General features: G+C 41.4%; 2 protein-coding genes across 2 annotated transcripts in view; both read right to left on the bottom strand.

Annotated features, from left to right (window-relative positions):
• The window catches only part of LOC108097884 (teneurin-a), a 155,108-nt gene that overhangs the window by 50,318 nt on the left and 78,580 nt on the right, over positions 1–26,210 (bottom strand). The window contains 3 exon segments of the mRNA XM_017200420.2: positions 398–1,600; positions 13,643–13,749; positions 16,271–16,573. Of these exon segments, the coding sequence (XP_017055909.1) occupies positions 398–1,600; positions 13,643–13,749; positions 16,271–16,573 (1,613 nt within the window).
• On the bottom strand, positions 14,991–15,727 carry LOC108097887. The gene has a single exon (XM_017200425.2). It carries the CDS (start codon positions 15,596–15,598, stop codon positions 15,092–15,094), a length of 507 nt encoding a protein of 168 aa, XP_017055914.1. The 5' UTR covers positions 15,599–15,727; the 3' UTR covers positions 14,991–15,091.

Below are 26,210 nucleotides of genomic sequence, written 5' to 3'. Positions count from 1 at the left end.
GAGCAGGGAAAACGAATTCAAATGGGAAAATGTATAATGGTAATATGCGAGTGACCGCACAGTGGGTCAAGGATCCTGGGGGAACTCAATCAGACTGATAATTGGGGGGTATATCGTAAAGGAATTCCCAGAAGGGTATACAAGTTGCTTTAGTTATTCTATCAATCGAAATAATAATGAGCAATAAGAAGATAAAATACTTTAATTCTGTGTAGAACAGAAAGTGTACATAGTACATTGGCTTATAGTTTTGTAAAACTATATATTTTGATTTTTTAATGTTTTATGAAACCGTTTGAAAGGAGGAAGCAATATCCAAACAAAGACTATTCAAAACTCAAAGTCCTAGTAAACGCTTCCATTAGATTCCACTGATTTCTTAGCTTAAAGGACTTACTCTTGGAGCAGTCCACGCCCTGGTAGCCGTCGATGCAGTCGCACTTGCCGAGGTAGCAGCTTCCCCTGCCGGAACAGTCGTTCGGACAGGTGGTGCTGACACCCTCAGCTTCTTCCGCAAGAAGGGAAACGGAGTGGGCAACCAACTCATCGTTGTAGACCGAGATGAACCACAGGCCAGTGTCCAGATATTGGAGCAGCGAAACATTCACGGTCATGGCGTCCACGTCGAGAGCAGGGAGTCCATCGCCAGCAGACCGCTTGTTGAGCCAGTGGCTCTGCGGCTTGCCGATCCTCTGCAGATGCTGCTTGGCGGTGTCCAAGGGGGTTTCCACATCGTACGATTCGCTGGAGTCGAAGCCGCGGCTCTCGTCCTGCTCGGAGTCCTGATCCTGCGATCCCGATTCACCGCTCTGCTGCTCCCTCTCCTCCTGCCGATACAGCTCCACATCCTGACCCGAAGCCGAAGCCGAAGACGAGGCATTCGAGCTGCGACGATGCCGCAAATGGCTGTCCAGACGTCCGCCCTTGATGAACTCGACGAAGTCGTGCTGCGTCACCGAAGGCGCCACATTGCGACGCGAATAGACGGCAAAGTGGGCGCCCCAGGGCAGCGTGAAGTTGAAGCGAATGAATGCGGGATGCTTGTTGCGGAATTCCAATGTCCAGAACTGGTAGGCGGGAATGGTGGCGTGGTAGGCCTCGTTGAACTCCTTCAGCTCCACCACGCCGCCCAATTGCGGTTGCAGCGCCTGGTGGTGGTGGCCATTCAGATTGCCACCCGGCTGCTGCATCAGTTGGCCACCCAGTCCACCGTTCAGACCGCCATTCAGTCCCCCATTCGACATCGCACCCCCGTAGGTCAGCTGGTGGTGATCCTGCAGCTGCGTATTGGTGGCATCCAGCGGAGTGAGTGGCTGGTTGATCGAGTGCGGCTGCTGCTGCTGCAGCAGGAGCTGCTGCTGGATGCCCGCGTTGCTGCCGCCGGCCATTCCGCCCGCCGCCCCGTTCATCAGCCCGTGAACGCCGTTCTGGCCGTGGTCCGAGGTGCTCGTCTGGATGGACTCCTCCGTGGGGAAGGCCGTGGCCACGCCCTTCTCGTTCGCCTTGGCCAGGCCGCCGCGCAGGTCGTGCGGCTGCGACTTCACGTCCTGGACTAGGATGCAGTTGGTGCTGTCCATGTTCGGCTTCATCGAGCTGACTGCTGCAAAGGGATAGAAAGAAATGATCTAAGTTAGCAAAGGTTTAATCGAAAATGTATTTATATAACACGAGTACCATATATGTTTAAGTGTATGTATTGATATTAATATTAGGGCTTTAAAAAATGTATTTATTCCATTGGTTTATAAATGCGAAATGCGTGTTTCAAAGGTGTATATGGTTTTTCCTATTATAACACAACTAAATGAGATCCAAAACAGATTTAAGGAAGTGTACATTATTTTCCAATATTCAGAAATTCAGAAAATTATACACTTGCCTAGCATTTTATTTAAGCTATTATATTTAATTTTGATAACATTTATATTGATGATTAAAAATAAATGCATCTTATGTAACTCTTAATTTGTGTACTTCATGGGTTTTAATTTACTAAAATTGCAAATACGAATATCATAAATGTTTAGATGCAAACCATTTAATCCTCCTCATTTCCTATGCGTTCAATTAGTGCAATTTTAAACATGCAAATCCTTAGACTGAAGTTTTATTTTAGCCATCTTATCTGAGGATAATTAAAGCCCCGATTAGGCGACATCGCCTGCTTGGCATAGCCATCTATATCCCGGATATCCCTGCTCGTCGTCTTCTGTTTTCTGTTCAGTTCGGTTTTGCCTCTTGGCTGGATTTTCGATTCGGCTTTGGCCAAATGTGCGCCCATAAATCGACAGACAGCGAGTGCGAGCGAGAGGGGGCGAGGTGCTCACAGTGCTGGCCATAAATCTGGTCCTCATGCTGCCATTCTGGCCGAGAGAATCGCAATAATGTCTTCTGTGGTGCTGTAGTTGGTGGCTTCAGCTGCTGCACCGCCCTGTTTTTCACACATAAATTTTGGCATCATATTTTAACGCCATATTAATATGCACACGAGTATAAATCAAAAGATTCCCCATCCCCCTTCCATTCTTCCTCTGACCCCTTGACCCCCAGACTCCCCGATCACACAGACAAACGCACACACACACATACAGACTCACACACTTGGACACAAAGTGGCCGTTGTTAACACGTTTGCATTTTGCTTTTGGAAAACGGAGGCGGGGTGAAAAAGGGGCGACGGGGGTGAAAGGCTCGTGGCTATCGTTTATCGATAACTACGGTCAGCGATTTATGGGCATTGGCAGTGGGAATGCGGCGCCAGCAGGTCCTGGCCACCAGGATATCGAGAAAAGAGGGCAGGCGAATGATTGAAGGACTCGCCGGAGCTCAGCACTCGGGGAAAAGCAAGGGTTAAGCAAGTCCGGGTTAAAGGATTACCAGAAACTTTATAGCGCTAATATTTCATTTAAAATAAAAAAATAATAAAAATAAAATAAATTGAAAACTATATTTTGTATGGACCTTGAAGAAAAAAGCTCAAGAGGAAACTATCCCTTTGTAGATTTTATATTTCAGCTGAGAAATAAAATATTTAAGAATTTGAATCAGTAAAGCTATGTAGAACCAACAATTTAAAACGAGTTTTTATAATTATTTAATATTATCTTCTATTATTATTGTAATATTAGGAATATTTTGCAATAAAGGAATCCCAATTTTCACAGCCTGTGCTGAAATTTCCCAATCACTTTCAATCACCATTTGCCCAAAGCCCAAATCATCTCACATTAGAGCAGCATTCCGTTGGCCCAAAAAGCCGTGCGAGCAATTAACCTTCCTCGCTCGTATCGATCGAAATTATGTTAATGGGACCTATTATATGTGTGCTATATATAGAGTGTGTGTACAGTGCGGCCTGCCACAAATAAACAAAATAAACTGGGACGGGAATGTGTGGATCATAAATATATGAATAATGGTGCAAATGCTGTCAGTTCGACGGGAATTGCGTCGTGTTTTCCCATTCCGAGACCCCAATTCCAATTCCGGACACTTGACAGGACACAAAACATTTCGTTGACATGTAAACTAATGCACACACACACACACACACAAACAAACAAAGGAAAAACTGGGCTGAGTCCTACGAAAAGGAACAAATATACATGGCCAGTATCATTAATAAATTAAGAGAAGCTCGGCCCAGTTGGTTCTATTAAGTTAACAAGCTTTTCATTCAAGTGTCCTTTCTCCTCCCCATCCTCTCATTTTCCCCCTCCCCTTTTCTTGACCGAAAGGCAAACAATCCAGGACCTACGATGGTGGCAAATATCCATGGGTACGAGTTGGGTTGGGTTTCCTTCCACTCGATTCCATTCGATTCGATTCGATTCGATTCGGGTTTCCTTTTCTTCCCGTTGTTTTTCGTGCACCAATTAAATTTGATTACAATTTGGTGCCCCGTCCCCACGAAAAACACCCGACACCCATTTATTACCACCCCCGCGTTTTACTCTCGCTAATGGTTATTTAGTTAGTTTTCATTCCTCAAGAGGAAGCCAAGAAAAACTTGTGTAGATTTTGAGCTCTACAATCGAGTTTCTTACGAGTGCACATGGAGAAAATTTTAATTGTTTGTGATTAGATAAGCAAAAATGCACATTTTCTTCAAAATGTGTTAAATTAAGTTCTTATATAATGTAGAATAGATTCATCACGAAAACCCATAAAAGTATGCAATTGTTTTTGATTGAAGCGATTGAAATTATAATCATCATAAAACCTCCAAATCCTGAAAAGAATATTGATAATATATGCTATATAGAAACCCAGTTTTATATAATAATAATATATAATTTATAACTTAATTACCATATCTGCTGATAATTTTCCCCCTATTCTTCCTATTCCTTTACTCGTATGCTCACCGCACATCATTAGTGTGATACACGCCGCCCCTCGTTTTTATTTTAGATTTTCCTATTTAATTTAACCCATTCCCTTGCTCCTTCTTCTTGTGGGTGGGCCAATGGCACGCCTTTGGCTTTATTTTTAGACCCACTCGGGTTCTGCTCCAGTTGCTGGCTCAAAGGGTGTGCAACGGATGTGTTCGATTAATTATTTCCGCCCCTCGCCCGGAAAGTGGGCAATAACTTTAGGAGCTCCTCTCCGCTTTCGAATAAAAGAGTCCTTGGAGTTCTCGACTAATGAGACACATCGTCAGGCTTTTTGGCCAGGATGACACTGGACTCGGACTTACTGTGGACTTTCTAGGACTTTCGCCTAATTGCTCCTGCCGGGCTGCAAAGCCGGGAGTCGAAAAACCATGTCCAGTGTCAGGGTCAGGCAAAAGTTACAACGGCTTGGGAAATTTATGAAACATTTTCTTAATTGCACTTCCTTGAGGAAAATAATTTATTTAAACGACATGCGCACACACCTTTCCGAGAAAGCCGGAGAAAGGAGAGCTGGAAAGGCGGCACGTCCTGCGGCCATTACAGCTGAAAGTGACAAATGTCCTTTTGTGTAATTTAAATTGAAATGTCTTCTTCGATATATACGAGTATATGTGCTTGTTTGTGTGTGTTTGTGCATTTCCTGCTGATTTTTTGAACGAGCGATTTTAGGCAAATTGTTTGCGGCCTACGCATTAATTGAAACCAGCTTGTTTTTCTCTATTTTCCCACCAACATTCTTCGGAGTATTCCTCTGCTAATTGACTTTCTTTGTTGCGGTTGTGCGTGACGTTCGCATTTCCGGATGATTGGCCGTCCAGCCAGCCAACCACTTCATCCCCACCCTTCGCTTCAATGCCACGCCCCCCATTTTGGCCATGTTTTTACCATGTTTTCGAAGCCCTAAAAAGGAAACACGAAATGCGAGGCAGGACAATTTCCGAGTGCTTTGCATAATTCGTTAGGCGCAAAAGGAAACCGCAGAAAAATGAACAATTCCATTCACTAATTGGCAGCTCGGTACAGTACAGTGAAGCCCCCATCAATTCGATGTGCATTTGACAGGACAGATTGCGGTTTTAAGGGGGCATTTCTCTATGGCGAAATCGAAAAATAGCCGGGCCAAAAGTCAATTACTGAGGAAGTCGTGAAAGTTCACAGAAAGTGAAACTTCGGTCTTATAGAATTTTGGAGAAGTTGGATTGGAAACAGTGAAGAAAGTTGGTATAGAAAATGTTTTCTGTTTTCATGCTGTTTTTCTTTTGGAAAACACAATTTTATAAACCAAAAATGGTTTTGAAATTAAATAGTGAAAAATCGCTCTTGAAGAAGTATTTATATATGTTTAAAGTGTTTAATTGAAATAAAATGAATAATATATAACAGTCATGTTTTCTATACAAAATTATTTAATAATTATTAATTACTTTGAATTGAGATATCTAATTTACACTGACGAGCAAAACTGTAACACGATTTCATTGTTTCAACTTCAAAGGTGTGTAACTTTTTTTCTAATGCACGGATTTTGAAGATCTTAGTCTTGTTTTGTAGGTTATATTATTTACTACTATTAAGTAAAATTCAAAGCCATTTGATATCAGTTAAAGAAAATGACGCGCCAAACTGTAAAAAAAGTCAAATGTTACAGTTTTGCACTCTGGTTATTTTTTTAAGAAATATTTTTATTAATGATTTTTTAATAGTGAGTTCACATCCCCTTGGACTTTTTTAGCTCTTCTATGCGTCTGGGCATTTTTTGGGTACACCGTCGTACCATTTCCGGGGGAATATCATTCCATACGCCCTGTTGCCGTTCTCACAACTCCTTCATTCCACTTGGAGGAACTGCATATTTCTCCAGCTGCGATTTCACATGACTCCACAAGTTTTCTGTTGGATTCATGTCGGGAGATTGTGGTCGTCACTTCATAGGTTGAAATTTCTGTTTTGAAATCCAATTTTTTAACCAATATGGACATGTGCTTGGGGTTGTTGTCTTGCTGAAAAACGCATTTTTCGGCAGGAAGACCCAACTTTCCAAAATTTCTTTGGAAGATTTTCTTGTAAAATGGATAGATATTGCTCCTTTCCCATTATTCCATCGATTATCAACAAGGAACCAACTCCATTTAAATTAATGCACCCTCAAACCATAATGGAACCGCCACCGTGCTTGATAGCGAATTGGGATACTGTTAGTCATTGCTACCAGTGTCTTCAAAAGCAAACAATTCCAAAATACTTTTGTTTTCAAGGTTATATGGTCGGATGAAACAAAAATTAATCGCTTTGAGTCAGATGGGCGCTCTTGGTATTGGACTAGAGATCCCACGATCCAGTCACCAAGGAATGAGTGACAAACCGCTAGCGGTTCCATCATGGTTTGGGGGTGCATTAATTTAAATGGAGTTGGTTCCTTGTTGATAATCGATGGAATAATGGGAAAGGAGCAATATCTATCCATTTTACATGAAAATCTTCCAAAGGAGTTTTGGAAAATTGGGTCTTTCTGCCGAAAAATGCGTTTTTCAGCAAGATAACGACCCCAAGCACACGTCCATATTGGTAAAAAATTGGATTTCAAAACAGAAATTTCAACCTATGAAGTGGCGACTACAATCTCCCGACATGAATCCAACAGAAAACTTGTGGAGTCATGTGAAATCGCAGCTGGAGAAATATGCAGTTCCTCCAAGTGGAATGAAGGAGTTGTGAGAGCGGCAACAGGGCGTATGGAATGATATTCCCCCGGAAATGGTACGACGGTGTACCCAAAAAATGCCCAGACGCATAGAAGAGCTAAAAAAGTCCAAGGGGATGTGAACTCACTATTAAAAAATCATTAATAAAAATATTTCTTAAAAAAATAACCAGAGTGCAAAACTGTAACATTTGACTTTTTTTACAGTTTGGCGCGTCATTTTCTTTAACTGATATCAAATGGCTTTGAATTTTACTTAATAGTAGTAAATAATATAACCTACAAAACAAGACTAAGATCTTCAAAATCCGTGCATTAGAAAAAAGTTACAGACCTTTGAAGTTGAAACAATGAAATCGTGTTACAGTTTTGCTCGTCAGTGTACGTGCATTCAAAATATAAAGATTATTACTTTAGCATAGATTTTTTCCTAATTGAATCGGTTTTTACAGGAACATTAAACACCTCGTAGTTCCCCTAAAAATTCTCCAAATCAGACGCAACTCCCATTTGAACTGCAATCCCTTGCAGAACTCTTGCTTTTCCGCAATTAACCCTGAGCTACTTAAGTGCATCTTGGTAATTAAGTGCGCACTCGGTTGGTTGGTTGGTTACCCTTCGAGCGGCTAAGACGGCATCACGGCATCCTTGTGGCCAAAATAACAGCTGGCGTAATCGGCTTACGCTCGGCTAAGAACACGGCTGAATATTCTATGGAAATATGCATTCCGATACATTGCGATTTTGGGGCAAGTTCCCCGATTGACAGGAAGGCGGTGGTGGTGCTGCTGGTGGTGGTGCATCTAGTTCGGAAAATGTAGGGCGTGGCTTGAGCTGGGAAAGCCGCAACAGAGCCAAAGGCAGCAACAAATTAAATTTCCAGCAAACCGCAACGCAAAGTGAAATGAAAATAAAATCGCATAAACTACAAGGCCAGCTGCTGTAAATGACAACGCCGATAAGATGTCGAAGGGGGTCAGTTGTTGGGTAGTTTTCCAGGGGCTTTCTCGGCTTTTCCCGGGGGGTTTTCGCAGACCGGAATGGCGAACGAATAAAGCAGTACGGAATAAGCCCCATGGGGTCATTGCAGCAGCCATACAGCAAGTGCAAAAGCAAAAGCAAATGCAAAGGCAGTAAGGCATGCAACCACACAGCTGGTGGCGCAGTGACGTAGACAGGAGGGGGTTTACATCACGAGAAGGGTAGGGGGAGGGGAAAGGGAGGGGAAGGGGGAGGGGGAGGAGGCACACTGAAGTTTCAACACAGATGGATGCACGAACGCACTTGGCCAGTTGGCATGGCCAAAAACACAGGCAGAAATGTGTATTACCATATTGTGAAGTTGCCAAAAAAATTAAAAGAAATATTTATTAACATAAGCGATAGAAATTAATTGTAGAATTTTAAGAGTTGAAAAATAAGAACAAAGCAATATTTGATCTTGGAATGCTATATTAACACAAAATATGTGTTTTGAAGATATTTTTGAATTATATATTAACGCAATTTAAATTGAGAAAACCCAAATATAGATATATATTAGGTGTTAGACTAAATATTTTCAATAAATGTATTCATAATTAATAGTAAGGCAAGTTATTTTACTTTCTACGTATCGAAAACTTTTTTTAAGTTCTGCGAGATACCCTTGACCTATTTGCAAAAACTGATTTCTTGCTTTTTTCCCCTGGCAATAATCACATGATTGCAATTTTCTGGCCGTGTAATCTTTATAAGGGCAGTATGTCGGACAAGGGGGCGTGGCCGGCCTCCATCTGGCTGTGAAACAGTGCATATCGAATGAGTTTCCGATAGTTATCCGCTTAAAAATCGATTAACCTATTTCCGATAACTACTGCAATGCGCATCCTGAAAAGGCCAGCTGCCAGTCAAGCATATTAACTGCTGTCTGTCTGTCCGTTCCTCCGTCCGTCTGTCTGTCCCTTTCCCCCGGCCTAGAGCCGTCTCTTTCGCTCCACATCTAGACGTCCTGCTCGGATGTTGCTGCTTTTGTTGTGATAGAAAGTGGCACATTTGTAAATCGCTGGGCAAACATTTATGCAACTTTATGGGTGGCTGATGCTGCTACTGCCACTGCCACTGCTGCTGCTGCTGCTGCGGTTGCACTTGTCGTTCTGCTGTCACCGCTTCTTGCCTCTCCCTCTACCTTCCCCCCTCCCCCTTTTCTTCCCTCCCGCTCACTCTCTGCTGACGTTGCGGTCGATTATCGGGACAGATATGACAGCTGCATGCAGATCGCAAATGTGCAAATGTGGACTTTAAGCTGTCAGCCGACATCACTTTTCGCTGCATGACGCCAACTTGGCTGGGACAAACCGAAAATTGCCAATTCCAAAGGATAACAACATTGTTCGGGGACTTTTCTCATATATTTTGCTTGTACCTTGAAATTAAGTAGTATTCGGATTACTATTTGGGTATACCTAATTTAAATACCTATTCTTAAGTGTCTTGCGTGATGGATTATTTTATATTAGCTGGGAGACAACCAAAAATTTAAATTTCCAAAGAAACCAATATTGTTTGAAAGTTTTCTCATATATCTAGCTTTGTATCTCATAATTAAATACATAATATTTATTTTTTAATACTTTGTGTGATAAGGTATCCCAACTTAATAATAATAATACTTTGTATTAATAACTTGACTGAGAGTCTACCAAAAATTATTAACTCCAAAGGATAACAAACATGTTGATGTATTTAGCTTCATATTTAAAATAAAAATGGTTTTTGGAACGATTTTTTGGGTAAAAAAAATATAATAACTTCACAATCAAAATGTATAAATGCTTTTGCTGATTAATAACTTTTATTGCCTTGATGAAATGGTTTATACTTTAATAACATTCAATAAATAACTACATGTTCTTTGAAGACAGACATTTGCCAACCTTATATATAAAAAATATTTAAGATGAGACCGCAAACATCTTCCCTTGTCCGATTTTCGAGAAAAATTCATTCCACCACCACCGCAGCCCTCATAAGTAGGCAACGGAAAATATTCACGTTATTCCCGCTGCTTTCTGTGTTAATTTGCTCGAAGCCCGAGATCTCCCATCATCATTTGGGCGATTGTTTATCTTGGGGAGTATGTAAATCAAATTAAAGAGAACAACTCGTGAGGCTGACAAGGCAAACAAGCGAACGCAAGCTGTCTGCCTGTTAATTAACTGACAATGGGCCTCACATATTTGCGTACGAGTGAGTATACAGCTTCCCCCAAGATATATACACATTTTTAAATACCCCCAACAGCTGGCGACCCGCCCGCAAAGTGCTGGCTAATTTCATGGCGAAAACCTTAATTAATAGAAAATTATTAAGCAAACATAGCGCAAATGGAAGGGGAATGGGGATAAAAGTTGGACTAGATCCAAAGTGAGTATATAAAAATAAAGGTAAATTAATTTCTAGTTCACCTGTTACCGCTTCGGAGTCTTAACCCCACAGTTGCCAAAACTATTCAACCATAAAACGACCCCCGAGCACACAGACAGCGTGAAAAGACAGAGGAAAGCGTAAATTCATTTGCCACACACACTCACACTCCCATTCACATCTACATCCGCACACTGAACAAAAAGCTTTTTACACAAATGAGTTTATGGCGGTTAAGTGGAGAGGGGGAGCCGCGGGGAAAGTGGGGGGCGCCACAAAAATTAATACATTATTTTTAAAAGATAAATTTCAAGCATGTGCTGCTGCTGCTGCTTTTGCTGCTGGCTGCCAACAATTAAATCAGTGAAATCCACACGCAGCACCCAAAAATGCCACCCCCAATCCACAAAGTGTTCACAACTTTTCAACTTAAATTCATTTTGTGCCAAAATGCGAAGGGGAGGGATTTAGGGGGCGGGAATTGGGGTATTTTTGGGGGGTTTGGGGGTTTGCCATGTGCCAAGTGGCATCACATATATATTTTTCCCGTGGTTTGCTGTAAATTTGTTTTCGTTCACTTGCAATACTGTGACACCGCAGCCCCATCAACAACAAAAACAGCAGCAACAACCTTGCCACCCGTGAAACCCCTAACACCCCCAACCACCACACGAAGCCACCCAACCACCCACCGAACAAGCCGCAGCTTTTAGCCAACTGTAAATCAGTGCCGCCGTCTCTCGAGCAGCTGCTGCTGCTTCTTCTGCGTAGATAATAAATTAAACGCAGGGAGAAAGTGGGAAAGGAGTTGGGGAGCTCGAGGAGAAAGTGTGCGAGCGAGAGGGCAAGCAACGGGAAAAATGAGTGGCTCGAATTGGGAATGCGTGGCACAAACAAAACCATTTAAGAAAGTCATGGGCGATGAAAAAGCCACTTAAATAGTCCCTTTAAACATTTCATAAACTAAATTCTATTTGTATTTAAATTTAATTCCGTAGTAAAAATTACTTAAGGTTTAAAAAAAAATATTTGTTTAAAAGAAATTAACAGCGAATTCCGAGAAAATGTTAAATCACTTGTAAAAAAAATTATTCATATCCACATACAACAGAATAAGAAGTTAATTTAAACCTAGTTATATTACCTTTACTTATTTCTAGCACAGCGAATACATTTTACTTAAAACTCAAATTCAAAATAGTAAACTCCCAACATAAATTTCCCACATCGATTTGTAAATAACAATTATTCTGCGATTTCCGGCCAACTTGTTTACCTGAAAACGTCAGGGAAAACAACGCAAATCACTCACAAAAAGACTGGAACAAATTTCAGCGCCCGAAAGCCTTTTTTGCAGCTAAAGTTTGAAATTTGAAAGCCTTCGCGAGAGATTTATCAAAAAAGCCAGTTGGCAGTCGGAAAACCCCCCATCGGAAAAGCCCGCTGCAAAGGGGGACGTTTCCATTCCCCCTTTCGGAAAAGTGAGAAGAACCTGGCAGCCCAGATGTCGACGCACAGACGCTAAAAGTGTCCAAAAAGTTGTGCCAATGTTTCACTAGATAAAATGCCGGTTCACAGAGGCCACCACAGGAATATATTCCAACGGAGGGTCAAAGGGGTGATCAGAGAAGGGGGAGGGCGTGGGTGGAAAAAGGGGGGTTTTAAGGTGGCTGAGGCGTCGTCATCGTCGCCATTGCCGTCAACGGTTGGCGAGAGGGCTGCCTGCCAACCGTCAACCCTTTTGTTTCAAATTAAAATTTACATATTTTAATGTGCAAAGTTTTTGCCAGGCCAAAACAACAACAACAGCAACAGCAACACAAACAGCAAAAACAGCAGCGGACAGACAGAAACAGGGGCGTAGAGGAAAAAGGGGGAATGGAGGCGGGAAAGCCAAGGGTTCGCCAGAGCAGAAAAGAGAAATGGGCAAAAAGAATTAAATTGACCTGTAAATATAATTTGGAAGGCAGCAGCCAGGGACGGCACAAAACGTGTTTAATTATCAAGTTGTAAACAAAAAACAGCAGGAAAAGCAGGAAAATGCTGGGGGAGCAAAAACAAAAACAAAAGCAGAAGCAAAAAACAAACAAATAAACAGGGGAAAGCATCCTTCGGATGTGGGAAAACATTAAAAACCCATTTTAATATCTGTTATCAATTCAGGTGAGATCTGCAGGAAAGGCACAACTTTGTTTGGCTTTTCAGTTATTTAAAAGCCATTTAAACTTAATATGTTACCACCGAAACACATAAAAGAAGTACACATTAAAACATCAAATAAATAGTTTACCCCATTCAAATTAAGACCGCGAAATCTGGGCCAGAAAACAAACGTAATGACATCATCACCCTGAGCTGTCAATCGATCTGGCGGTTTGTTTGATGCCATTGAACTTCGACCTCGGATGCGAGCTATGCGGTTTCTAATTGCTTGTCATATGTGCAGGATGCCCTGCCACAAGTTGGCACATTTATCAATTAACGTTTTGAGGCATCCCGGGAATGTATATGTCAACTTATACACGGAGAAAATGTGTACAAGAATTATAATTACTCAGTAACTGCTTTAATTATTATTGGAAAATAAATTTGTTTAGTTTTCTTGTGCGGAATTATAATAATTTGATTAAGAAACCATAAGCTAGTTCCCAAATCAAAAGTTACAAAAATATTTGCAGTTAACTTATATATATAAATATAAATTCAAGTCATAGAAAAATCATTTAAGTGGGATTAAGGATTATTTATCTTTTGCAAATTCAAGCTTAAAAGGGTCTTGTATTAACGCATTTTCTTTGTAATTATTTCAACAGTGTATTTATAAATACACATGTGTGTGTTTGCCTAGGCCGACGCTCCGTGTTTCTTAGCTTGTCAGTGTGAGTGTGTGTGTGTAAGTTAACACCATTTAACGCTAATGTAATGCAAACACTTTGATGTATTTGCCTTGTTATCGCTTGTTTGTAGTTTGCACTTATGTATACACTGAGCGAATATTTGCCAAGGTATGCGTGTGTACGGGTGTGTGGTTGTGTGAGTGTGTATGTGTGAGGGTGTGTGTGCGAATGGGCTTGTGTATTTTTCATTAACCGTGTTGGCACTATGACAATGTCCGATGTTTTTAGCCGGAAGTTCTTACCTGCAAAGTATGCCAACATGGCGGTTAGGACGACGGTTACGAATATTAAGGCGATGCTCAAGCATTTCCAGGAACATCGGTGCTGACAGCGTTTATCTATGTGAAACCTGCAAAATACACAAGAAGAAAAAAATGGTGAGAGGGGCGAGCGCGCTAAGCAAACTGAGCAATGCATTTGTAATTAACAAAGGAGGCGGGGCGACCGCAAGACAGAATAAAACCACTCGCCTCCATGTCCTGTCCCCCACATATCCCGTACTCTGTCCTGTGGCTTTAGACGCTTGACATGTCACAAGGACCACAGAAACCAGCCAACCAAACAAACACGTATCGCATAGAGCATGAAAATCAAGGAAGAGCACGGAGAAAAATCCATATCTGCTTCTCAATTTGGCATTAAAGTGTTATTTTCGAAAAAAGGTTCTATCAGTGTGGCCATTTATTATTTAAAAGGATCAGCGTGACCCTGCAAACTGCAAAAGAAGCAGTGTGACCATGCAGACTAATGAACATAAATTAAAAACCTCATTACTTAGCATTATATAAGAATATTCTGCACAACTACTAAAAAATACAACTCTAAATCTTGTTTATGTTATAAAAAATTGTTTTTTCAATACATTTTCCTCTATGCTCAAAACGAAAAGCGCAGAGCTAGTACGCCAATGAGTTTGTCAACTGCTGGCAACAGCTGGCAACTTTTTTAATAAAGCTCCCGACCGAAAAGGCAACGCATGCAAAATGATGCACAAGACTGGGGACAGAGACCACTGCCCCCGTCCCCGAAGCTCCCCGGCTTTCCCCATTCTCGCCCCAAAAAAAGGGTGTTAATCACACATACAGCCAACAAGTCTAAGCCGCCGCAGGCAGAGCTGTCAAGTCTTTCGGCGTGGTCGCCTCTAATTGCGTAAAAGTTGAACGAAACGCTGACGGAGGGAGTTACGAAATTTTTTGGCTTGGGGGCAGGGCGAAACGGGTCGGAAAAGGGCCGGGCAAAGGGGGCGTGGTCCCAGCTTAAAGAGAATTAACAATTCTTGAGTTGGCAACTTTCGAAAGTTGCCCAGAATTGGGTTAGACTCGAAAGTGTCCGAGTCAGGCCTTCAAAGGTGATTCAACTCGGCGAGGGAAAAGCCAGGGCAGGAAAAACCCCCTCGAGGGAAATTCCTTAAGGAGTTAGGCACTAACTAGGGAGCTCTGAACTGGCAAGAAGTTTGTGCATCACTTTGACTTACTAACTAAGCACAAGCCTTTAAGGTAAAGCACTAAGGAAGTCTAAGTAAATATGTTATGTTTAAGGGAGGAACAAGTATTTTCAAGCAACCCAATTAGACTAACTAAACACTAAAGGTTATTAGAAAACTCTGATAACTTTAGATATATTTACTAAAATTTACTGCTATCTATAACATTTAAGTTAACGGCCGCACGATAATGGGTAATCCCAGCAGATTATCCCAGCACTCTATCCCTGGATCCTGATGGCCAGAGCACCGCCATGTCCGACTTGTGCTCGACAATCTGATGTAGCTTCTGTCGCATTCCGTGGCAGATATTCAGGGGCCACCAGCAGCTCACCAAATGACCGAAGTCCTTCGACTGGTTGGCGGCGGAAACCAGAGACTCCACATGGCTGAAACTTGCCGATTTCCGTGTCCTGTCATCGAAATGGCCGCGAGCCGGATGATTGCAGTCGTTGCCCTCGTTATCGGAATAGGAATCGCAATCGCAATCGGAATCCAGGACGTTGACGGAGGAGTTGGGGACGGAAACTGGGACCTTGGGACACCTGGAGTCGAGAGTCTCCCGATTTGGGCTGGCCACCGCGAGCATTTGCCGGTGGCGATGCCACTTCGGAAGGCGACTGCGAGTCCTGGCGCCAGGATTGTCCTGGCTCTCCCACTGCCAGTGCGCACTGCACACCTTGTGAGCCATGTTCAGCGTTCCGATAATGCCCATCGTGCCTTTTCGGTTTTCCAAACTAAAAATGACTGATCCTAGAATTTTGTACGATAAAAATTAGACGAAATGCCGCTTGTGTGATGCTCGCTGGCTGGCAGGAATATCAGTGAAGGCCTGAAGTTCGAACTACTTCAACAATAAAAGCTATGGTTGCTTAGTTAAATGGAAAAATATTTATGTTGGTTCTGCATACTTAATCTGTTTGGTATTTCAGCGAAATCATAGAGAATGTCTAACATTTGAAATTAATAAAGCTATCGTTGCTCAGAATGATTTAATTTCTCGATATCGATATATAAGTTAAATGCATGAGTTTTTGGTAAGTACACTTTGCGAATATATTCCAAAATTTTATGTAAGTTGCACATTTAAAGAAGGCTTCAATATAGTTCAAGGCCTTTAAGCAATGGCAAACAAAGGAATTTCCCGAAACGGTTCAGAGTAACGGAGGAAAAAAAAACGTCGAACAAAATCAGTTGACTGGAAATCATATTCAGTGCACCCCCACTTCTCACTCAATTTAACGCTCATTCACTCGAGGAGTGTTCACTGTGACCCCGGGCCAGTTATGTTTTCGGGGGTCCTTATTCCGCATCCCTTTCATTCCCTTTCATTCCCCACAACTCGCCCTTTTAGCCAAAAAGGAATACCTCTATGGGGAAAACTCACCTGGATGGCGAATATGGCGAATAATGCGGTGCATGCGCTGAGTGGGAATTACGCAACGGGAATCCAGGCATGACCAGCGGCTGTGAGCCGCTTATCTGGCAATTGCCACCGTTGCCGCTCCCGGGCGGTCCGACGCCCACCTGCTGTCCGCCGGCCACGCCTACCTGGCCACCGCCCACGCCGCCGGGCATCGTGCCGGCGCCCATCGGCAGGCCAACGCCGCCGCGATCGATGCCTCCGTGGCCGATTGTGTTGCTGCCAGTTGACATACTCTGCGGCATCTGCTGTGGATGGCCGCCCAGTCTGGAAAATGGAAAAGACGCAAGAGGAAAACACGGTCATTCGGTGGGTTCACATATTTCGGCTGCACTCAGCGGAAAAGTTATACAACTTTCGGTTGAGTAATAAAAAATATGACATGGCTTACGCTATTTACAATAGTTATATATAGTATTATAAATATACATTTAAAAGTTATTATGTTTAAAATGATATTATGATATAATAATATTTATTAATTAATATAAACACATTATGATACAAATACTTTTTGAATTGGTGTAATTAATTTGATTACTTTAAGGAAAGCTTAATCGTATTTGTGTACTGTATGTAGTAAGTACAAATGAACACTAAGAAAGCACTTGAAAGGTTTAAATTAAATATTACACATGTATAATAATTGAAAATTCATCGTTTGAAAGCACTCGAAAAAATGTAAATACATTTATTTGTGATTCAAAACGCATTATTTTCAAACCAAAAAGATTCTTAGGTCAAATTATTCCAACTTATTTAGAGCTAAATGGTATAAAAAAAGGTTTAAGCTTAAGCTTCATTTAAAAGTTTTCAGATTTATTTTATTAAATTTCAAATTTCTTGCACATTATTTTCGTTCAGTGCCACTTTGCTTGTAATGCGGAAATTAAAACATGTGCAAAAGTTTTCGCTGCACATTGGCCTCTCGATTCCCGTTTCTCGTTTGGCGCTGTTACAATATTTAAATCCCATCCTCGTGGACAAAGGCTTATTGTTGTTGCCGCGGCCCGCTGTTATTGTTATTATTATTTTTAACGGTTAAGTGATGCGGAAATTTTAAATTAAAAAACATAAATCAATGCATGTGTGTGCGGCAACCATTGTGTGGCAAATGGCAAAAGGGGTACGAGTATGAACAAAAAAAAAAAAAAAAAAAAAAGTTTCATTATCCCCGACCGGCAGTTGGGCGATTTTTGTTGCTGTTTGTGTTTTATTATCGCTCAACATTAAGCGGAAATGCAGTCGCTGCTGCCATTTCTCGATAACTGCCGCCATTGTTGGAAATTCCTTATGTGTGTGTGTGTGTATGGATGTGTGTTTTCAGGCGCCGCCTGCAAGTATGCAACAGAAATTACAACTTTTTGTTGCCTCCGCCGATGAAACACATTTTTGTGGACCCAAACGATGTATAGATAGAGATGAAGGCACTTCCCACTGATCCGCATTTGGCCCACTTTTCAGTGTTTTTCAACCTCGAATGGCTGAGATTTCCGAGATATTAACTCTTTCCAACTGAGCACCAAGCCACAAGGGCTTGAATCAATTTTTATCCACATTTTTGTTGACCACATTTTGCTTGCATTTCATTTCCACATAATTTTCAATCATTTTATTTCGGAATTCGGAAAACAGCTGCAGGACTAAAACATTTATTATTTTTGGAAAGAAATGTTTTATTTTCTTGCCAGGTTATATTGCTTGTTTATTTATTTATTGCAGTCTTGCTGTATACCTTTAAGGTTTAATAAATTATTATTGCTTCTAAGAAAACATTTTGATTTCTTCATAGACAAAAAAGACTTAAGCCTTGGACTACATACATTTTAATTGAGACAACTTGTTTGTTTATTCTATTTTGGCTGCACTACTAGTGTTTATTAAATAGCTTTTGTGATTTTTTTGGATTTAATGGAGATATGAAAATATTTCTCTGCCGTTTTACCTTATCTTGTATTTATTAAAAAAGGTTTTGAAAAAAAGGGAATGTGACTGATTTTTGAAAGCTTTAAAATAAATTGATTTGCCTAGCAACACAAGCTAATACAATTTTTGTTTATTAAAAATGGTTTGTCAATGAATTTAAAATTCGAGTACTTAAGTTTGGAATATTTCCGCGAGCACAGTTGAGTAAAAGCCACTGGCTCACCCGCGTTTTAACCCGTTTTAAGGACCTTATCTGCGCCGTGCTTATTTTTATTCCCCAAACAACAACGAAGCAACCAACATAACCAACATAACCAACCAACATCATTGTCATTGTACCGGGCTCATCGTCAGCTGCTGTCGCGTGCATTTGACATATCACATTTGGCCCTATTCGTATCTCTTCGTTTTGCTTCTGGTTTTGGACCGCTTTGGTTTTTCGGCTTTGGTTTGGTTTGGTTTCGTTCGGTTCGGTTTGGTTCCCCACCGTATTTTCTCGTTTTTCGACTGCGGCTCTCCGCTTTGGCCGCCATTTTGGCTTTGTTATTTATGGCCATGTCAAGCGGTCGCCGGCTGGTCAAGCGTGTGCCACGCCCCCTTATCCCGCCTCCCGTCCGACGCCATCATCCTCAGCGATTTGGTCTGCATTTGACATGCGGTTTTTGTGTGCGGGCTCCGTTTTTATTTTTAGGATGTTTTTTTTTTTTCGTCTTTTTTAAATATATTTTCCCATTGAAATTTGAGCTCTTCCTTGCTATGTCCATCGAATGAACTTGTACATCAAACCAGACCCATATAATAATCCCCAAAAAGCTCTCTGTCTGATATTTCATATTCAAAATTTTCTAAAAAACCAAAAATCATGCTGCAAATTTACGAGTTTTTGCCACAAAAGTTACTAGATCAGTGTAATTTATGGCGGGAAAGGGACGGCACGAATGCAAAGCACAACAATGAATGGCACCCAGGGGGCCAAGAGCGAAAGAGACGGCAGGCGTGGAGCCGAGAAAGAGACGGAGTACCCGCTTACAGCAGCAGGCGCACAAGACAAATGTGCCTCTGTGTGCGTGTGTGTGTGTGTGTGTGTGTGTGTGTATTCGTATCTGTGTGTGCGTTTCAGGACAGCTTAGCAAATGCTAAGCCAGCGAGCGAGCAGCGCAAGCTGTGCCTGTGATTTATTAGCAACAATAATAGAATTAAACAATTTAAATTAAGTTGTAGCCAAAAACCATAAACAGTCTGCCAAGCGGCCCTGCGGGTTAGGTGGCTCCCTCGGTCGGACCCCTCCCATCCCCCCTTCTTCCGTTTTGTGGGGGGAAGGGGAGAATGGAGTATCTCACTCACACACGCAACGCTTTGTTGCCACTAAGTTTGATACCCTCGGAAAGCGGGGGGATTTCGATTCCAAAAGGAAAACAGTTGAATAGAAGTGTGCAAGGGAATACTACCAAAGTTGGATTGCCAAACAATTCTGTTCTTTATTTAATACATTTTTTAAGCAATAAAGAAAAGATAAATTAAAAATGACTTCAGATTTATGTTACGCCCATTTTAAATGAAAGCAAATATTTTTAATCTAATTTTTATAGAATTTGAGAAATGAAGAAGGTTTTAATTGTGCTTGTAAGAAATGTAATACTCTTTTTGTACTATTAGTTTGATAATTTATATTAATTGTTGCATGCTGTAAACTTTTTTTTTGTTAATTAATATTGATTCAAATGCCAAGATTGAGCACTCTCAAATCTTTCCAAAACCCTAAGCAATTTAAATGTGGTTTTGCAAACTAATTCCTTTTCTTCTATTACCATTTCTATAAAAATAGTAATATCAAGAAAATGCTTTTTTCTTTGAAAATATATTAAAATTACAGGCTGTAAATTTAGTAAGTATTTCAAAAAAACGCCTTTGAAGAAGTATCACCATGTTCGTGGCGGCAAAGTTGAACGGATCGCTTGACCAGCAGACGACAGAGCAGCGGAAGCACAGCTGGGGGAAAGTTGCGAAAGCGTTGCAAAGCGGCGGGGGAAAATCGGAGAGGGAAAGCGGAGTGGATGGGGAAGGGGGGTCGGAAGGGGGAGTTGGAACTTCCTCGCGCTGCTGGCGGCATTACAAATGCTTCCTGTGCATACATTTGGCAGCAGTTTGTGTTTGTGTGCCCACTCGACTCGCACCGCTTTTCCACTTCGTGTGTATATTGTTGCCATTATTATTGCCGTTGACCAACCACAGTAGCAACCCCACTTTGCCCCACTTCCACCCCCCATTCCCCTTCCCCCACCTTCCAACACCCCACTGACACTCGACGAAAGTTGTGCACACGCAATATGGAGTGGGTCGCAAAAAAAAAAAAATAAATGGGAGCACAAAAAATGTTGCATACTTTTAAGTGCAGCGCATTTTGTAACTCAAAATGGCAGTTTGTACATATGCATTTATATTTATGTGCTTATGTGTGCGTGTGCTTTTGCATTTGTGTGTGTTCCTGTGTTTGTGGGTGTGCGCGCGTGTGCTTGATTGTTTAATTTAATTTGGATTTAAAAGCAACGCATAACAAAGATTGCTGGCAATTATTTTTTGCCCGACACTCTTGTTATTCAATCAAATAATATTCATTTCATTTGCAATCAACAACAGCAGCTGCAGAAAAAGTTTTGCTTTTATTAAATTCTGTTTCTGTTTATTCCGCTTTCTGATAATAAATACTGTTTTTGCACTGTCCGTGGGGAAAACAACTGAGAGATGGCGATAGTTTGCGTGAAAGGGACATAAATCCACTGGGGCAAACTGAAACTGAGAAAAAAAAAACCAAATGCGCTTAAAACGTGGCTTTTATGGCCGCAAAAGGAGAGGATTTTCTGGTATTTTATCACAAGTTTTAGGTGTGTAAATATAACAAGCCACAAAAAATATTCATCAATTAAAAATATTAATCAGTTTAAATTCTTATTTATAAAACAATATTAAACAACTATATCATTTATGATTTAATACGCATATGAACCTTAGTATTGTTCAAACCAAATTCACCCAACTTTATTCCAACTCAAACTTTTGTCCAACAAATAAAAAAAATACCCTTTCCTCTGCTAAATCGTTTTTGACTTTTGTTTTTATTTAAAAACAATTTCTAAAAAATTCACCAACTTCAATTGAGAGATTTCCCCTCTCGACGGAAGCAGCAAAAACAACTGCTAAACAAATTTGATAAATTCCCCGGCTCTTCCTATGGCCTTTTACCCTTTATCCAGTATTTTCTATTTTCTAGTTTCCCATTTCCCCCACTTTTCAGTTGCTTTTCCCCTGCAAAAACGATCGAGCCTCGAGGCCATTGAACATTTTGTGCAAAGTTTTCAATGGGCCACCAACACACGCACACTAATACATACATACATGCATACATACATACATACATTGAGTGGAAGTGGAACAAAACTATGAATTTAGTTTTTCTGACATTGTTGGGTTAACTCTGTCCGCCGATTTCGCCCCTTAACCCTTGGCTGCCATCGTCATCGGATTCGTGCCTTACAAAGCGAAAACTAACAAAAACGCCCACCAAAAACGTGATTTTCGCCAAATTTCACAAGCGCACACACACATACACACCCACCCACACACACACAAACACAAACACACACTCACAAGCAGAAAGTTGAAGAAGCGAAGGAGAGGGCGCGAGAAGAGGAGAAGGAGATGGCGCGATGGGAAATACGAGGCCAGGCAACCAAGATAAATCCAAACAAAATTACACGCTGTGTGTGAAGCGCTGAAAACGTGCTAGAAAAATGAAGCGCGAAATCAATAATAACACACAATAAAAAGGGACAGCACGAGGCGAAAGAGAGAAGGAGGGAGATAGCTTTTGTGGGAGGGAAAGAGACGGGAGAGGGAGGGGGAAATAGGTGAACAGCAAACTGTGGCAAAAGGCTACGTGCAACATTACCATCTAGCATCTGCCAGCTGCAACTGCAACTGCAACCAAATCAGCGCATTTCCATTGTCCTGTCACGCATTCGCAAAGTGCTGAAATTGGCCAAGGGCAAACCGAGGTTTTTCCAGCGGAAGAGTGTCAAATAATTGTTGGAAATAATTGATTGGCTTTGCCAAATCTTCGAAGGAAGATGATTTACCGAAAAAAACACAGATAGAATAACTAAGAACAGCGAAGATAGAAAAACTAGAGAGGAAACAATTTAAAATAAAGTAAGCTGCCAAAATATTAATCCTTAACTTAAACTAACTTTTATAATATCTAATTCTTCCTTTATTTTATTATCAGAGGGTTTGTAAGAATAACCAAATTAAAAAAATCTTTAATTTGTAACTCCAAAACTAAACCCTTTCAACTTCACCTATTTATCCCACTTATCTATTTAGTTTAATAAGCAAAAGGAATACTTTCTCGACTTGAAACTATAGCCTTACGCGACTTACAAATTTTTGCAGCTCGCCAACATTTTTTCTTGGCTTTCCCGCAACCGCTTTTCCTTTGAGCATAATTCTCTTTTCTTCCTGTCTGCGACAAAAGGCAGCGAGATGAAAAACAAAGGAAAATCGCAACCAAGGACCAGACAAAGAAAGTTTTTTGAAGGGGGAGAAGGGAGGGGGAGGAAAATTTTGCGGCGGTGTGCTGAATAGAAGGGGGCAGGGGGCAAATCAATTTAATTAGTTTCTGACTTTCATTTACAAATTATGCATAAATCTGTAGACAGCGCCCCAGAGACCATAAATTAAGCGCCAGCGCCAAACTCAAACTCTTGGCCAAAAATAAAAGAAAAAGCCGGCGAAAAAAAACGGGAAAAGCAGAAAAGAAAAAGAAAAACTTCTACGGAACACAACACAAACAACAACAAAACTTGTATCTAACTACAGAAGAGGAAGAAAATAGGAGGAAAAACGAGGGTTGGACGCAAAATTAATTTGCGCTTTTATTAAATTTTCTTTCGCCGCTCTTCGCAGGACACGAGGCGAAGGGCGGATGGCAAGGACGAAAATGAGGGGAGAGGAGAGGAGAGGAGCGGAAAGTGGGTGTTGCGAGTTCAACCGGGGCGGTGGGGAGGCAGGTAATCACGCCCACAGGGGAAAACCCACGCAGACACACACACACACACGCGCGTATGAGCAATTTTTATCGAGCGTAAGAGCAACAAGCGAATAAAGGAGCAAAAGGATATCCAGAGAAGGAGATAAAGGGGCGGCGGGAAAGAGGGGCGGGAGGGGGTGGAAAAGCGGGACGAGAGGGTGTTGAATTTAGCCAACGCTGTCAAACAAAAATGCAACCCCTTGAACAATTTTTTATACACGATTTATTTCCATTTTCTGCTATCCCTTTTATTTTTTGCACAATTTTCCTTTTGGAAAAGGGTTTGGGGGCGAAAATGCCCCTTGAATTTTCCATGCTCCAATGCACGCAATATTAAGCGGGCACATGGAAATTATTACAAAGAAATCGGGCGAAAATTAAAACAAGTTTATTACAAGAAACTTTGCTAAAAGAAATCGTTTTTCTGTTTGATAGTATCTCTTAATAGCTTGTCTTATTTTTTGGTTTTTTTAAGTTAATTAAAACTTAGCGAGAAGTTTATAGAAACTAATTAAAAACCTAGCACATTGCACTTACTGATATATTTTTCTTATATTTTTAAAAAACAAAAATTTTTATGTAGCTTTATATTTAATTGACAATATGATAAATCTCTCTGCAAGGTCTTTTTAAATTTTGCCCACTTTATTGCCACACTTTTCCCCACTTAAGTTCAACAAATTGCAAGTTCGCGACTAAACCGAAAGGTAAATGATCTAAAAATGGCAACCCCACGATTTTCTTTCCACTTTGCGAGGGGGGAATATCAGTTACGCGCTCTCATGGCAGATGATTCTGCAAAATAAAAACGAAACCCCGGCCTTAACCCTCCGCTGGCCCCCTGGGTGAAGCCGGGCGACTAATAACACCCCGAGGGAGCAGCCAGTCGCCAGGGGGCGTGGCCGTGGGCGTGGGAGGAGGAAAAGGAGGATGGTGGAAGGGGGAAGGGGGCGGCGACTGCCAATGATCAAAGCATTTTCACTGCGTTCTGGTTCATCCTTTTGATTTTTTTCCCCTGCAAGTTGCCATGCTAAATTTTTGTTATGACGGCGGAATTAATATTATTAAGGGTCGCACAGACCGCTTGGTCCCTTTTTTGTCGTTGTATGTTTTTCTTGTTTTTTTCTTTTTTTTTTTTTTGCAGCCGTTGAGTTGATAATTTCGCGATGGCACACCAGCAAAAGCAGAGGTGGAAGGGAAAATACAGAGGGGTTTTCCACGACGTCATTATCAGCAAATGCCGCACGGCGCTTTGTTTGACAAAAGGCGGCACCACCCACTTTTGAGTACCCCAACCACCCAACCACCCAACCACTGAACCACCGAAGCACCCAGCTACCCGACCACCCACTTCTCATCATTTGCCTTGTTTATGGCCCTTATTAAATATTTACAGTTTTGGCAAGTTTGAAAAGCGCCTTTAATTGCTGTCACTTCTAGATTAATTATTTACACAACCCACAGACACACACGTATTCGCCTGTTTATACCCTGCGAGAGTAAATTGAATGAATTTAATTAGAGTTGGCGGTTTAACTGCAGAATTAGTAATCCACTAAAGTGCACTGTATGGCGAAGCATTTTTAGTTAATGTATGCAAGTTAAGCCTTAGCATTAAAACCCCTAAACGGAGTTTGGAAATGCATACATTCATAATTATGCCTGACAAGCAATTAAACGCAGTTTATATATATGCACAATTTCATATAAATATACATTTTCTTTAAGAAGTACTTCTTAGGTACAACTTAAGTTCAGTTAGAAGTATATGAATAACCGTATGGCCGAAAAAAGAGAGTGAAAACTATTTTGCATTAAAAGAACATTATTACAGTTTAGAAAAACTAACTCTTTGAATATAGACAAAAAACAGCATCATATCCCATGAAATAGAAAAAAAACAAGCTTCCTGCTGGACGAACTCCTATTTAATTTCCTCTCCTTTCAGAGGGCATTCTCGAGTCGACTTTTCCAATTTCCCCTGCTTTCCCTCTTCCGCCTTTTGCATTTGTCTGTCAACCGGCTTTGCCAGTGCGAGAAAATTCGAAAGGGGGCGACGTGGAAATTGTAAAAGGCTGGCGGAGGAAAACGGCCTGAAAAGCGTCGCGCGATAAGCGCCTCAAACATTTTTCCAAGCGCTTATTAATTGTGTTTGTCGAGTGACGACGGCTGCTTGAGCTCGTCGAAAAAGGATACGTAGGTAACGAGGGTGTTTGCCAAAGGATTATGCAGCGATGTCGCCGACGCTCCAAGGCAAACACACTCCTCCTTTCGAAGCGGCGAAGGAAAATCCCAGGAAAAGCGGCTGGAATTTAGTTGGGTTGCCAGCTAGCCTCGCCCCGCGTTTCCCTTTCCCTTTTGCCCCATTCCACCACCTGCTGGGCAGCAGAAAGATTTTTAATATTTGCCAGAAGTGTGGCAATAAAATCAATCGAGCTAATAACGGAAATTGCCCAAGGAAGAAAGGCGGAAAAAAACGAACGCAGGACAGAAATTGGGAAATCGAAAAACGCAGCGGGTCATCGAACGGCGAGCACGTGGCAATCTCCTTCTCTTGGCACCAAAAAAAAAATATATATATAGACGCTATGCCTCGATTCCGATTTGAAATGGCATAAATTGAATTAGACGCCATGTCCCCGGATTTTAGATTCCTGCAGCTGCAAGTGCAGCGGAAAAAGCCACCACCGGCAAAATGGAAAAACGGAGAAATGGAAAAACAGCAAAAGAGCCAAACATCCAAACAACATCCCTAATATTTCGCAGTCCTGCGATTCTGGTACTCCCCCCTCATCCTTTTTTGACCACTTTTGGGCATTGCCATAAAGCAAAGTAATATGCTCGCCCATCTGGCTAATAATCAAATCAGTGGGCGGGGCAGCTTTTTCGATT

This window comes from Drosophila ficusphila, unplaced genomic scaffold (genome assembly GCF_018152265.1).
Source record: "Drosophila ficusphila isolate 14025-0441.05 unplaced genomic scaffold, ASM1815226v1 contig_197, whole genome shotgun sequence".
Taxonomy (NCBI): Eukaryota; Metazoa; Arthropoda; class Insecta; order Diptera; family Drosophilidae; genus Drosophila; species Drosophila ficusphila.
Note: the sequence above shows the minus strand (reverse complement) of the source record. Positions and strands in the feature narration are given on the sequence as shown.